We start from the raw sequence: 16,270 nt of genomic DNA on the forward strand, positions 1-16,270 counted from the left end.
CGGACCCATAGACTGTTTACTGAACTGGACTCTGAGCGTCATGCATGTGAATGAGGCCTACCTTTCTCCCTTTCCCCTGATGATCTGATTAAGTCGCTAAATTGATCACTAGTCGCTTTTTATAAATAAAGTTGCTAAGAAGGTCTGAGAAAGTGCCCGCCTGTGAGAGCTTTGGTACGGGGGAAGGGCTCACAGCAGCGTCCTCTGCTCGTTGAGGACACTAACTGCAGAGTCATGCAGTCTCCAAAACACCAGAAACAGTCGACAGATTTCTCTCTAGGATTGAGGAGAACTTGGGAAGTCGCCAGATTTGGCAAGAAACTCACTGGTGTTTGTATTCTAGGCTGCAAACATAGACTGTGGCTACACAGCGTCTCTCTGTCTCTTTTTCTCCTTGTTGCACCACATTCAGGCCTGGCATGTGTATTACAGCGTTTTTAGCCAGTTTCACTGTTTTCATGTGGGTGCAGATATTTCTTGAGCCGAGGTCATGTGGACAAAAAACCTTTTAAGAACGACAGAGAAAAAAAGGTTGTTTTCAATTGTGTGGACTTACCCTAAGTTGCAATATTAAACTAAAACAACAGAAAACAAAAATCTGGCTTCCAGTCCACCGGAAGGAGATGGACTTAGCCTCTATATTTAGGGTGAACAGAAAATCTGTGCTAAAAGTTTATATTGACTATCATCACGAAACAAAGCTGCACCTGTAACCTTATGTTTCCTGAGTAAACCCCACCCTTTCAGATTATTCCACAAATGGAAAGCACCCTCCACCCTCCAACATAACGCTCCCTCAACACGCACTTCTGCTCCTGCATACATGTTTCCATGACACCAAGGGACGAGGAGAGGGGAAAAAAAGCCATAGCCCAGCACATATGCACTCACACAGTATGGAAACTCTTACCCACAGAGACGCAGGGCAAAGTTTTCACAGGTAGACGAGAGAAGCCCTTTGTTACAGGAAATGAGGACATTTGGATAAAACAATCAAAATATAAGACTGCTACTGAAAACTGAACCACTATAAATGTCAGCACAGTCTGGCCCCTGCTGGGAGTGACTACCACTGCCAGTTTTGTGCAAATAAGAGAAAAACACCAAACCTACTGTAGGAATATGGTATTCATTAAGGGTGACTTGCCTGCCGTGATGGGGGTTAGACATTTGCCACAAGCAGGGAATTTTACATGATTCACTTAATTGTCCATTAGGGAAAAGGGCACATGGACAGGAAGTGATTCTACATCCTTTCCCAGATTTGCAAAGAAACATATATCCCTCTTATTCCCACCACATCTACAACCCAGAGTCTGACCCCCACAAACATGCTATTGATCACGTGAGCCCGAGGCGACAGCAGCATCAGGATCAAGAGCAAAACAGCTGGAACAGCATCTTTAGAAAGAGCATTTAGACAAAGACTCATCTGTTGAAACCCTCTTTTCTTTCTTTTTCATTCTCACTTTGATAAGGTTTTGGAAGATGCAGAAGCAAGTCTGCACTCTGTGAGACTGTAGCATACTCAGGAAGGCTGTCCTAAAACGAAAAGTAATGTGCAGTAATTCATGCGTTTTCCACATATTTATTTTGTGTGGATTGCACATTTTTGTTACTAAAAAAAGCAATAAACTGTAATTCATATGTAGGCCTATTCCAGGTATTTATTTAGTGTGTATTCCACGTATTAAAAGCAGGAGAGGTAGTAAAGACAGCAAATGCCTCAGTGGTAGATGCGTCCCCAAACACAGGAGGCGAGTGGGGTTCGTTTCCTGTTGATGTACTAAGCCAAATCACAACCTTTTTTATAATCCTAACCAAGTCGTTTTCACACCTAACCCAACAGACAGCTATGAAGGCTTAAACTGGTCACATAACGGTAGTCTTGGTGCCTAAACATAACCGAAAGCAGCGGTTGTGGTCCACTTCCAGTCCGTCACTACTCTCAATATCCTACAAACCCGTTGATGAGAATACGTTGACTCTGGGCACAGCAGTGTTTTGAGCTAAATGCTAACATACATAGTAAATAAGTTCTTACAATTCATGTTAAGGTAAACAGAAATATCTGTGTTTCAAATTTCGTGGCAATCAATAAAACAGATATGTATACATTTTTCTACAACAGTGAAAACTTTGACCTGTACCAAATGATACAGCAATCCAACTAAGTTATTGAAATATTTCGGTCTGGACCAAAACAATGGACCAACTGACCGACATTGCATCAGAGCCTCGATGCTGGTGTGGATTAAATGTGGTTTGGGGCGTAAAAGCATGAACTGCATTGTCCTTTATTATTGCAACAACATTGTTTTAATGACACAATATTACCACAAGGTTGAAAACCTCCAGCAATCCATGAATGTTGTCACTTGAGTCCCATTAACCTTATGTGTTGTAACTATTCAGTTGGCAGTTGAGGGGAAAAAAACTCTTACAAGTAAAGACAGTGAACAACCAACATTACTCACCACTTTCAACAAATTAACAATTTAAATGAAGACTTTTTGTTTCCATACATCAAAAGTATCAGAGTCAGACACAAGATTCAGATTCCTTTTCTCCAGATGCTTCTGATATGAAGTCACCTCTTTTCTCTCTGGTAAGATAGAAAACACTCACTGGTTGTTGTTAAGAATATGAAAGCATATAGATATTCAGACTTCCACCTCGAGGAAAGCTGGGCACACAGCCAGCTGCTTAGCTAATGGGGATGGGTTTTATTACAGGACTGGAAGGAAGTGAGAACATGTAACAATAAAAACATGCACGGAGCATTTTTTTTTCAGTAACTTACACATTATATGGATTTTTTAAAGTTGTTGTTAGGGAACTTGGATACAGTCATAATGGACATGTCCTTGGGGACCAGCAGGCAGAGCAAGACACACCATATTTTACACAGCTGTGGACACAGCTGTTTTTCCTGTTCTGCTGAGAGTCACTGGGTTGCGCGGCCATGCTTTGCTTTCGCTCAGATTACTTTTTTGCTCGTTCTGGCAGTGCCATCCTGTACACAGAGCTTGATAATATAATATAAATCTTCTGTCTTTGACTTCAGTGTGTTCTCGCACATTTCAAATCTGGACTGAATGTGATGCCGCGGAGTCAACTGTCCAAAAAGGAAGCATATGCAACCTAATATTATATCCAACCCATTTATATCAATGAAGATAGAGTAAATAATGGAAACGCCTCTCAGTATAACACAACACAATTCAGCAGCTGTGCTCTTAACTCTTCTGTGACTGCATGGATCTTTGACTCAACACATTTTAACACGGATAAGCTTTTTCCACAGCATGACCACCTGTAATCACAGATAACCTGAAAACCTACTGATCTACTTCCTGTTAGCAACCCATCCTCCTCTCTGTGACAACAGGCAGCTTTTACTCGGAAAATTGTGATGAAGGAGAAAGGGAATTACCCCTCCAGTTTCCTGCAATAGGAAATATACTTATTGGCTTTCTTACTTATTGGAGTCACTGAATTATTAAGAGGATTAGAAAGAGGAAGAAACATCTCCGTTCCATGACACAGATTATTTTTCACAAATCGTCCTGCATTTTTAATGGGAAACACTACAAATTAAACAATCTGAGAAATAAAAGTCACTGTCCAGTAATGTCCAAATGTCGAACCTGTGAGGAGGTGTCACATGTAGACACTGCCTCATGTTCGCGGTGCATAACCTAAAAAGGTAGGTAACTACTGCTTTAAGACATCCCTACAATATGCATATGTTTGTATTTATTGTGTCAATTCATGACAGAAGTTATTTCAGGACACTTTCCTTATTGGGTAGTTTTGGACCACGTGCTATGATTTATTTATTTATGCTTTACAGAGAATTCCCCCATGAGCAACAGTGGCGACGAAAACCTTCCATTTAACAGGCATAAACATCCTAACAGACCCAAGGCGAGAGAGAGAGAGAGAGAGAGAGAGAGAGAGGGAGAGAGAGAGAGAGAGAGAGAGAGCGAGAGAGAGAGAGAGAGAGAGAGAGAGAGAGAGAGAGAGAGAGAGAGAGAGAGAGAGAGAGAGGCCCAGAAACCACATTAACATTCACAACTTTGATAATGACAGAAATATGAACAATAATAATTACGTCAGTGGATTATTAGAATGATATGAATAGGAGCAGTAGTAGCAGCAACAACAGTGGACATAGGCCTGTGAATATTCTCATTTGTCCAGGTCATCGTTATCCCCAAAGCAATTTCAGTCAAAAGCAACTGGACTTGGTTGTTTGTCTGGGAAGACGTTTCACCTCTCATCCAAGAGGCTTCATCAGTTCATGTACGGTCAGATGTGTAACCAGCAAAACCAACTTCCCACCAACGACTGCCGTTGGCACTTGGAGCACAAAGGGTTCCAGTGACATCATCGGCCTTGTGAAAGGTTAAATACCTGGATCTCCACACCAGTTAGTTGGACCAGTCCCAGCCTGGACAGATACGTTTATGAACTGATGAAGCCTCTTGGATGAGAGGTAAAAAGGTCTTCCTGGACTTCCAGTTGCTTTTGACTTTAATGGCTTTGGGGAAAACAGTGGACATAAATAATATTAATAATTGCAATTTTTGTAGTAATCTTAATAGAAATATGAATAATGATAATAGTAGCAAGAGGCTACACATTACATTATATCAATTTAGCTGATGCTTTTATCCAAGTAATAATAAGTAATAAGTGCATTCCACCATCCACCAAGATATCACCCGAAAATTAAAAAAAAAATAAGAACAACTGCTTCAAGTGCTTCATAAAACATATACAATACCCTATATATTAGAGAACACAGATATGCATATAGGCACCAAATATGAAAACAAGCTTAAGGAGATACATTGACATTTCCCTGATGGGCCCAAAGAGAAAGTTTTAGCAGCTTTCAGTTTTCTATTGACTTTTACTACCTTCATTGTTTCCTTCTTCCTGCTTTCAGGAGGACATTTGAATCCCCTCTCCTGAGCACACAGAGTGAACTTTGTGTCGGAGGGTCTGGATTTCCCTCTCCCTTCACTTTCAGCCAGCACGTGAGGAGCACAGCAGACTAGTGAAAATAACATGAGCCGGTTTTATGAATAGTGCCATTTAAAAGAGATTGGTTTCGGTGAAGGCCTAATGATGCCATAGCGCTGGCGTCACAGAGAGAGAGGGAAAGAGAGAGCATTCTTTCCAGGCGCTGGAGCAGCACTTTCAGACTGCTAGGCTGGAGCGAGGTGGTGTGGCAGTTTTCCATCTCACATACGTCACTCCTAATGCCCAGTTGCTCTCCATGGCTCTGTCCAGTCACAACAGTAAAAAGAAAGCCCAGATAAAGCTGGCGATTTTGCCACATCTGTCAACACATTCTGAGATGACTGTGGGAGCCTTTCTCTCCTCTGATTATGATGTTATTTTAATGTCCTCTCAAAATATTTCCACAGGCTCGTGATGGGCTCCATCATCAGCGCTGAAGCTATCAGGCTCTGCTGAGTTCTTCCGGCCATTGGTGAAGTCAAACAATAGAGAGCCAGAGGCAGGAAAGGTTAAACAGATGATGCATAGTTCTCAGCGCTGTGGACTGCTGCCATATATTGTTCCAGAGGTTCCAGAGTAATTTGTTTCTGCTTGTTTGTGGCATTTGTTTGTGCTATGTGTGTGTGTGTGTGTGTGTGCACTCTCAGTTGTTGTTGCTGTTGACTGTTGGCTAACTGAAAAACGACACACAGGAACTGGCACAGAAGAGTAGTGGAATTTTACTCAGGTAAGTTCAAATGAGGAGACCCACTTAAAGGGGCACACCAGCTATTTAGCATTGGTCAAAGTTCGGGAAACTTGCAGGAGACACATTAAAGATGACATATTGTTCTCATTTTGAAGTTCATATTTATATTTTCGGTTTCTACTAGAACATGTTTACATGCATTCAGGAATACATTCACCCTCCATTTTAGTGCCTGTCTCTTTAAGGCCCCTTCCCGAGAGCCCAATCCACTCTGATTGGTCAGTGTTTCCGGGTAATCCGCATTTGAGGCATCTCTGCACCGTCATTGCAGCTGGGAAATAACTGAAATGGGGCCTATATATAGTATAGTTGTGACATCACAACCGTACAGAAGTCCTGACGGCTCAGTTAAAGTGTAATTCCGCTGCAAAACCATCCCATGGTCTTTTTCCGCACTTATTTACATCAAATAAGCCATTGAGACAGTTTTTTTGGTGTAACAACTATTAGCGGAGAAATCCGGTAGAGGCGCTAACAGGGCAGTACGGTGAACGTATTAAAGCGGCTTTTTTAACCACTAATACTGCTCAAAATAACAGCAAACCTCTGCAGCAGCATGATAAGAGTCTCTACACAGAAAACAAAGCACCAATGGGCTCCTTCCTTTTGGACTGACTTTGGTAATCCACTTAAATGGACTTTACTATGAGAGGAGCTGGTTCAGGGGCCAGTAGGTAAGTCTTTAAAACACTCTTTTAATGAACTCTGGGTTCACTAACTACGTTGTTGGTGCTTCTTTTTATGTGTAGGGACTGTTCTCATGCTACTGCGGAGGTTTGGTGTTATTTTGAGCAGTATTAGTGGTTAAAGAGCTGTTTTAATGACTTCACCTTACTGCCCCGAGCTAATCAGTGTTAGCCACGTCCGGCTGTTAGCGACTCTCCCGGATTTCTCCGTGAATAGTTGTTACATGAAAAAAAACTGTCTCGATGGCTTATTTGATGTATATAATTGCTGAAAAAGACCAATGCGCTGAATTTACACTTTAGAGGCAGTTTAGGAAACGGGCTGCGTTTCATTTCTCTGTGGATTGAGTGTTTATAATGCTTTATAATAAAAACAGACATGGAAATTTCACTTTTTACAGTAAGGGGTCTTTAAGATTATAGCAATCTTATACGAATCAGTGATGCAATCACTGGTGGGACTCTTTTTTATTAGTGTTTCAGTATTTGGTTTGCAAAGCTGGTTGAAGGGAAGTAACTGTCAGAGCAGTGAGTGTGCATCCTGCATCCCAGAGCAGAGACCTCAGAGCTGTGTGGCAAAAAGCCGCTCGTGAGAAGCCACTTCTGGCTCAGGCCGCGGGGGAAAAGAGGGGAGTCATTGTGTCACTTAACCCAGCGAGCTACTTCCTGCTATTGAAGAGAAAAGGGAGCAAATATTTTGGCTACTACAATCAGTTGTTGTACACAGTGAAAAGCGAGAGGCCCCCCTATAAACTGCAAGACAACATATGCAATTCTGAAAAAGATGTTTCTTGCTGCCACTGAACATTTTGCGGAATAAAAGCCATGTCAGAGTGGGAAAATAGATTGCGAAAAAGGCATCACATAGATAAAAGAAACCACTCTAAAGATGAGCTATAACTGGCTGTGTTTCTATCTCCAGTGACACTATAATCCTGTGGTGTGGATAAGATTTCAGATTAACAGCTGCAGTCAGTGAACCCCCTGTGACACACACATCTGCATGTAAAGAGGTTGTGTTTAGGATGAATGCACTGAGTTTCTGCTGCCATCTAGTGGTCACAGACTGTACTGCACACTGCAGACAGCCACTGTCATGACCTCCAGTCATAATCATTACGTATTACATATTATTACATATTACTAAGGCTTCACGGTTTCTCCTTTCTGTTCCTGCCTTTAGAGCGACCACACAATCTACAGAGTCACATCCGTAGGTCAATCAAATGAGTTAGCAGCAAGTGGTTATGATGACAAAACAAACAACACTAAATCAAATAATATTGAATCATTATTTTGACATTAGAAATATAATTCTGAAATATCATTGCACTGGAGCTCTTCAATCTGTTATCAAGGAAATATATATTAAATTCGATTTTGCCCCTATTGAGAGCAGTAAAATCACAAAAACGTATCGTACTTGGAGTTACTTGGAATTATACATATCATATCCATATTATTTTATATGGCTTTTAATTATTTAAGCTTTCTAAAATATCATTGTTGTTGATATTCATTTGATGTTTCTCATTCTTGTCTCATGTTTTTCTATCTTAAAATAGTTTTTATTATTACCGGCTTGTTTGATTAATAGTATTATCCTATGTTTATCTTTTCAGGATTTTATTATTTCATTTTTTATTAGATTTTTGCTTTTTGTGTTTTGTAGAGCACTTTGATTTGCATTTCATGTTGTGAAATGTGCTATGCAAATACATTTTATTAAAATTTTAACAATAGTCAAATCAAGGTCATGGCAAAAGGTCATCAGTGAGAGCATAACCTGTAATGTTTTAATTATGTGAAATAAAGGTTTATTACAAACTAAAATCAACAAAACACACATACACCATTTTACTGTTTTACACGAGTGTTTTATTGTTTTTATTTTTGTATAAAACAACCTTTTTGTCCACTTTAGGCAACAGTTAGCATGAGAGTAGTTCTCACAGCTTTTAGATGAAACTTCAGTCTTCTCAACAATCACACACCGCTTTCACACAGAGAAACGCACAATCACAAAGTGTACTGGAGTTAATTTGACGCAGTGGTCCCAAACCTTAAGCCTATTCGTAGAAAGCCAAGGACAAAAGCTCAACAATAGGCAGCTTTTAATCATTATTAAAGATGGTACTAGGTCAAGGCAAATCACGCCAACACACAATGAATCTAAAGCCTCACAATAACTACAGGAGACCGCTTTGTTAAAATCTGATGGTTGAAAGCATCATCTGATTAGGTTTGAAACCACTGCTTTGGTGCAACTCTTAAGCAGATTTATATTAAGACAATTAAAAAAAAAAAACAAGGCAAAGAAATACATCAGACATCTCATACACGGCAGCACATCCTGTGTTTGGCGAGCCGCCGCCAAAAGCAACAGCTGTTCATTTTAGGCAACAAAACAAAGGACTGATTTTGTGTAGGAAGAGTCGGCACACTTACGCAGATCAGTATTAAAAAATACATTTAAAAGACAGGAAATGTTTTGTACGATTGCATTTACAATGACACCTCATTCCAGAGTCGCCGCATCAATGATTTGCAGTGCAGTAGCTATTGCGTTCCTACAGGAGGCTCTCCGCAGTTTTACCTCTTACATCAGTCATTGAGAAACATCTCTGCGAAATCATATTTCTCGTGATGGTGGAGAGAAAAAAAACAAGTGAATTTTAAATCTGTAACATCAGCACCTCTCAGGAATAAAATATGTATCCTCACTAATATACGCCCCTCCCCTTTTCATAATACAGTACATTAATGTACATGCCCACACAGATGCACACTTTCTCTCTCACGTCGACACACTAAAGTACACACACACACACACACATTAAAATATACAGATTCAGGTCAATCTATTTCATAAATTAGTAACAGCACATCACTTTTGTATAACTACTTTCTTTGATTCTATTTATGCTATTTTTCTTCATATGGAATTTGACTTGATTCAGATGAATCTCTTCCTTAAAGTATAAAAAGAGGAGAGGACTGGGAAGATCACTCCTGCCATTTCATCGTGACACGACCGACTACATGGTTTTACAGTGCTGCAGTCTGAACGAAATTTCCTTTCACTCGAAAAACAAAAGCCTGTGAGGACTTCAAACCAACAGTATCTAATCCACAAAAGACACGTTACTCAAAGAAATTAATAATATCATAGGCATTGTAACTACAGGTAAACTAGTTTTTTTGTTGACAAATCGACTGCATTTGCACAAGCGGCCCCGAGGTGAGCAAGAGCGACAACTAAGGCCAGTGTCAGTCTGCTGCTCTGTGTAGGTTTACCTTCATAACATCAGACGCTCGTCCTCAGTTCACTATGTGCGTACAGGTCAAAAAAGCAGCAACCTCGGCTCCGTCTTGCACATTGCAAATGCATATACAGTACACAAAAACAAGTATTTCCAGGATCTTTAGTTCTATTCTCAGCGGAGGATACTATCAGAGGCCTTCATTTGGCTTCAGCAGTAGTTTGCCGTAATGGAAAGTGTGCCAGTACGTACATAAATACACCAGCCTCTTCTTGCGCACTGCCAAACAAATTTGTGTTTAGTGTCGATAGCTTTACACATCACCAAACAAAAAGGCTTATGTCATCATTCACACATTTCTGTTTTCTGTTTGCTACGTTGGAAATGAACAAAGCACTACTTGCTGTACTTTCTCATCGACAAGTGTTTTTATGTTTTTCCATTAAGGCCGCATTCATCACCCCCCAACAGAATCACGTACAATGTTTCCTTGTATCCGCATCCATATTACTTCTGGGGAGTGATCTGTGTGTGCTTTCAGCATCCCCCCACCCTCCCTTGTGTATTGTAATACTCAAGCTCATTCTCCACATAATTCAATGACAGTCACTACAAGAGATTGCAACCTGTAATATTTCTTGATGATAGCAGTAATAAATGTAAAATGTGTATTTTTTTTTTCATCTTAGATGAAGCTATTGTGCAAAATATCTGCAGGGAAGCTAGGACTAAACTTCAGGAGGCAGTGGATTTACTTCTTCCTCCAAGCACACCTCCCGTTGGCACTGGACTTCAGGGAGGCTCTGCTGGGTGCTCGAGTGCCTCCCCTCCACTACTGCCACGCATCCCTCTGAGCACAGAATCACATTGGTCAAAGACTTGCCCAAACTCTGCCTGCAGGTGATCTCTTCAGGCTTATCATGCTTTGACTCCTCTCTTCCTTCTTGTTTCTTTTCGCCTTCTCCTGAATCTTGTTCTCTCACCTCTTGTTCAGCCTCGTCCTGCGCTCTGGGCAGGGTCTCAAAGGCTCCGGGCTCTATGGGGCTGAGCTGATAGTAGAGCAGAGAAGTGGAGTCTTTGAGGAGGTCAGAGGGGCTCTCCTCCTGGTTGTCAGTGATGCAGAGCACCGTGGCACCTGTGGGGAAAGGCCCCTGCAGGAGGACCTGCTCCACATCCGGTACCTCTGCCTGCTCGGGCAGCTCCCCTCCCAAGGCACCGGGCAAGAGGCAGAGAGGCTGCTCCGTGAGACCTCCGGTGCCCAGCTCTTGCTGCACTGCCTCCCCCTCTGCCTCCTCCCTCTCCCTCCTCTCCTGCTCCTCTGCGCTCTGCAGGTGCAACACAGCTGTCTCGTTCTCTCGCTCCAGAATGTCCTGCTCTGCCAGCAGATCTTGGACCTCCACCACCGTCTGCACCGCGCTCTCCTCCAGCTCAGAGTCCAGGCCAGCCACTGAGGACAGGTCCGGAGAAGTGGGGCAAGTGGAGGAGGGGGATGACATCTGGTCAGATTCAGCATACTGGTCCCCAGAGCCTGGCTTCAGCATCCTCCTCTTCTCCAGGTCCAGCTTCATGATGGTGTGCAGGTAGTGAGTTCTGACACGTAGAGGGTTGAACTCGATGCGTCCCGCTAAGTTGCCGCAGCCATCCCTCGAGCAGCCACATGGGAATGACATACGATCCACCTGGGGATGAAAGCAGAGGTAACTTCAGTTTTATTTTATTCCTATATGATGGGGTAAACATTTTACTGGCTTGTTTACATAAGTGTCATATAAGTTATATAAACAAAGACAAATTACACAGTACATGCCGGAGATAAGAGAGAGAGAATACATGATTACTGTGCAAAGTCTCGTAGAAAGTGAAAATATAACCACAAAACAGAAAAATTGTTCATAAAGTTAAACACTCCAATTTCTAATCGCAAAGAATTGGATGATTCTTCTAACAAGTGTACCACAGTCAACAACATTGAAAAATACAGTGCAGACTCTGGATTCCAACAAATGGAAGACAGAGAGAGGTGACAGAGTTAAATGTTTTCATATTTTCAAACTATAATATGTTTATTTCATGGATGTGCAATTCTAGCTTTAATTACAACAATGTTTTCGCTTGTCATAGACGGAACATCACAGGTATTAGTAATAACATAAATGCTGGCTCTGCTCTATTCAAGTGTCCCAGTAAGCCAGTGACAGAGTGACAGCGAGCCAGGATGCAAGTATGGACACAAAAATGCACACATTTTATTGAGTGGTGAAGACTGACTGACTTAGTCAGCAAACTGGCTCTCTTCTCTCTGCACATGCACACAGACGAGCCAACAACCCTTACCTGGCACTTAATACCAGCCTGGCTGCAGCCGCAGTGGCGAGGGTCACAGTACAAGCGGCAGTCGCAGCCACATTCCTCCCGTGAAAGGCGGATGGTTCTGAGCTCAGCTTTCTCCCGCGCATCTATGCGGGCAATGCCAGAGGCTCGCAGGAGGGCTCGACGGCGCTTTGTGGGCAGCGGCTGAAGGAAGAAACAGTCGTCCACCTCCACCCCGTCCAAGTCGAGGTCCTCATCTGACACGTCCTCCAGAGTCAGCAGGTCTGCCTGAGCGCACTCCACTGTGCCGTTCCTTGTAAGCTGTGGACAACAGTCAGTGTGGAACTGTGAGCTGGTGACAATAAGAGACTGATTCCCTATTTAAAGGTATAATATGTAGCATCACCCTGAAAAGCAATGTATAAAGTAATACAAAAGTAATTCCTCTCAATCATCTCTTATGACCCAATAGAGGTGTGTGGTGGTTTCTGTTTTCTTCTTATTTTGTTCGGTGTAGGACATATGTGGGTTTCTGCGAACCCCACCCATACCATATCGGTGTTTAACCCTCCCATAAAAAGTGACATCTACCTTCAACTTGCGGGCATTGAGCTTCTCTTGGCGCAAGTGCTGGCGTAAAGTGTGCCGGTGGCTGGTTTCCTGTTCTCGGGCAAACTCGCCCAGTGTGTAGTGTCTGATGGAGGAGTGGTGACGGGCCATGCCCAGGGAGCTGCCTCCTTGGCTGGGCACGCTGGTGAATCCCTGCCGCCGAGGGAAGTAATACACCGTCACCACATCAAAACGTACTCGTTTCCCCCCCAGTGAAGGCTTGTGCTGTCTGAGGATGGAGGTGGCTAAAGTGGGGAAAACGGGGGAGTTATACATGAGTAATTAAAAACTGTTGCTAATTAACTGTTTGAGTGTGTTTGAGGATGTATTGCCTTTAACGTGTGTCTCCGGTTGTTCCTTACGGGTAAATGCAGTGCTGGAAGGAGGGTTGAGGCTGTCGCAGCTGTCAGCGCTGTCACTGCTGGAGATGTCATCGTCGGAGTCCTTAGGTGTTGAGAATGGAGAGCTGTTGTCCACCTCTTCATATCGTCGTTTGAGGCTGAGGGACGGACCTGCCTCCATGGAAACTCGGTGTCTGAGGGCACAGAGGAGAAAAAGACGTCGAGCCACAGACAACACACTTTGCACCAGTAAATGTGAGGTACTTATTCATAGTAAGTGTGTTACCTACAGTAAATGGTGGTCGGCATGCCCCCAGTTTGGAGAGGCAGGAGTATACCAACACAGAAGCTAAGAAATGTTCTACTGGATGGGGAGAGCAGCTTAACGTGTTTGAGCCACCTATAAAATATCTATACCGTTTAAGTATACGCTTTATTAAGAATATTTTCACCATTTTGGTCAGGTAGCTCTGTTTAAGTGTACATACGGGGGAATTTAAGCTGTTATCTATACTTTCATAAAAGCCACCAGACTCCATTGACAAAACCAGTCATTTTACCTCACAGAACACAGGAGTTGCTTGTCTACTGCTGCCGGCGTCAGGTCAGCTCTCAACAAAGAAACAAAAAAGGTGACATCAGCTGTTTGCTCCTGTCTCCTTTAATCTGTATTCCAGCTCCATCATTGCCTCCCTCTGCACCCCCCCCCCCCCCCGACATGAAATCCTACTTTGAAATCGTCAAGTCTAGAAACGTCACCATGGCAACTAGGCAAGCACGGTTTAAGCGAACAGCCTTGAAGCAAATGATCTCTGTGGCTACTAACTCTTTTTTTCTCTCCTCTTAGTTCTGCTATAAACAGTGCAGAAGGGGGATCGATACGAGAGGATCAGAGAGCTGATCAATCACACCGGCGGGTTGACGTCAAACAAGATGAACGAAAGCGACGTGTGATACTATGTTATAGGTCTGTGGTCAAACTGCATCTCACAAACTTTTGTCTTTTTCAATCCAAATGAATGAATTCTCACACTAAAGACACTGCACATATGCTTAAATGATCATATCTCATATAAATAAAGTACTTCCAATGGTAATTAACAGTTTACGATGCAACTCATCTATATGAGGCACATCTGGGTTATCATGCCACATGACAGAAATACAGTATGCTGCAGCTTCTTTCCTAAATGGGACGGTAACAAATGAGCCAATTTCTCAAACGGGGAGCCTTAGATATGACCCATATGTGACATTTTATAACATTGTAACGGTGTCGTTTCTACCTTACGGTAAATAGAGTCGATGTAGGGATGATGTCATGTAAAGACAAATCCTAGAGCTGCTCTGAGGACAATGAATAATAAAACAACTGCTGCAGCCATGGTGGTTTTACTGGGTTATGAGGACACTTTGCAAATCGGATGTAATGCCTCAAAACACAAAATATGAGCCCAGAGAGTGAAACTAATCTGGATGGTTATAGGGAGATGCTGTCGTGTGCACTGTGCAAAACCAGTTAAACCAGAAAAAAAACTGTTTCTGTGTGGATTTTCCATCCATGTTTGAAATTAAGCTTATTTAACACACCACAAGAGGCTGCAAAGTCTCACATGTTGAGTAGAAGATGCTATAGTGTGGTTATAACATGGATGTGAACCAATTTTCCAGCTGGGGGACTCCAACACAAATAGGGCAAATAGAGCAAAGGCTGGATTTGATAGGTGGCTCATTTCCCTGCTGAAAACCCCCCCTCTTGTTCCTTTAAGGACTTGGCTGAGCTGGACAGACTACTTGCAGACAATTGTGTGACTTCATGGTGTACGTAGGCTGCTTTCAGGGACATGCTTGCAGTGTGGAAGGTGAGGTATTTGTACATGCAGCAACTGATTGTGTCGGGGGAGGTTGGATATCATCAGTCTGACAGGCGAAAGGCTCAACCGCCCTCTCTGTCTTTCTCTTTCTCTCGCCAGTATACCAGCTCTCCCATTTTACACACACACACACACACACACACACACACACACACACACACACACACACACACACACACACACACACACACACAATGGCAGACCGCCCGGTTAATGGAATACTAAACCCCCTTACCTGGAGCAGAAACAAGGACCCTTATTCCAACCAACTCGTAGGTGGTTTCCTTTTTCCAATGAGAGCTGCACATCAATCTTCCAACGCCCTACCAGATGCCTTTCTGTACCAAAAAACGATCCTCCCGAACCGAATATCCAGACTGCAACCGTGGAGCTAAAGTAATCTGTGTGAAAGCTTGCGTGACTGTCAATTTGCACCACTTCTATCTGACTGTATTAGGCTACTTCAGGCTCCATGCTCATTGTTCTGCAAAGACCACGAAAGAAAGCAGGAGCTGTGTGATGGACCTGCGGGTTTGATTTAAATGTTGCATGTCTTCATCTATTTAAAAGGACAGACGGCAGAAAAGAGGGGCGTCATAGAATTAGCCGCTATGCTTTCCGCACATCTTCGGTGCACCGGGGACGAAAGTAAATGAGCAGAAATGTCTTATCTACGGTTTGAAGTGCTTGCGATGGAGAAATCCGCTGACATCTGTGTTCGTTTATCCTTTCTGCTCACCGGGGCGGGTTCAGTCGGCGGCGCTTACTTCGCTGTCTTCTCGCACTGACGCGGGTTTTTTTTAGGCTTTTTCTTTTTGCGATTGATGTCAAGATGTTGCAGATGTCGGCACGAGAAGACGTCTTTTCTGCCCTTTTCGCCCCGGCCCCGTTTGTTACAATGTAACAATGGAGGAAGAAATTCTTCCCTGTAGTCGTATATATACTTATTGTGACATCACAGGCATGAACTGCGCCGGAGCATGCTGGGAAATGAAGTGATTTTTTTTTCTTTTTTCTGCTTCTTTGTTCATTTTGTGCACACACTTTTCCCTGCATCATGACATGGATGGCACCAACATCGGATAAATCTGGTTTACAATATGTAACATTATGAGTATTATGGCATGTTAAAGACCGTTTCTATAGCAACAAACAGCCTCCACATTCTGTCCAGCAAAGGGAAAGCTGTGTATTGATAATATGAGCCAGGGTTCCCACGCCTTCTTACACATACAATTCAAGGACATTTCAAGGACTTTCCAGGCCAAATTCTCTCAAGTTAAAGAACCCAACACAGCAGTTTGCTAAATGTTGATTTCAGTTAACAACCCTGAGATTTTTTTATAATGAGTACTAGCTGAACATAGCCTATTTTCTAAACTTGCTTTTCTGACACAAAATAAGT

The 16,270-nt window shown here is 42.7% G+C and overlaps 1 protein-coding gene across 1 annotated transcript; it reads right to left on the reverse strand.

Annotated features, from left to right (window-relative positions):
• Positions 1-10,365: 10,365 nt before the first annotated feature.
• Positions 10,366-15,224, reverse strand: csrnp2 (cysteine-serine-rich nuclear protein 2). The gene is made up of 5 exons (XM_083919694.1): positions 15,101-15,224; positions 13,013-13,185; positions 12,633-12,895; positions 12,066-12,362; positions 10,366-11,410 (listed from the first exon to the last, which is right to left on the reverse strand). The coding sequence occupies exons 2-5, from the start codon at positions 13,170-13,172 to the stop codon at positions 10,460-10,462; spliced, it is 1,671 nt and encodes a 556-aa protein (XP_083775820.1). The 5' UTR covers positions 13,173-13,185; positions 15,101-15,224; the 3' UTR covers positions 10,366-10,459.
• Positions 15,225-16,270: the final 1,046 nt, after the last annotated feature.

This window comes from Echiichthys vipera (genome assembly GCF_963691815.1).
Source record: "Echiichthys vipera genome assembly, chromosome: 9".
Classification (NCBI taxonomy): domain Eukaryota; kingdom Metazoa; phylum Chordata; class Actinopteri; order Perciformes; family Trachinidae; genus Echiichthys; species Echiichthys vipera.

Bases quoted from the DNA above. Each gene is read 5' to 3' on its own strand.
- csrnp2 (XM_083919694.1), bottom strand. From the start codon at position 13,172: ATGGAGGCAGGTCCGTCCCTCAGCCTCAAACGACGATATGAAGAGGTG. The intron at 12,896-13,012 runs GTAAGGAACAAC...TCCCCACTTTAG, and splicing joins TTCCAGCACTGCATTTACCC to CCACCTCCATCCTCAGACAG. The intron at 11,411-12,065 runs GTAAGGGTTGTT...TTTCATCCCCAG, and splicing joins AGGCTGGTATTAAGTGCCAG to GTGGATCGTATGTCATTCCC.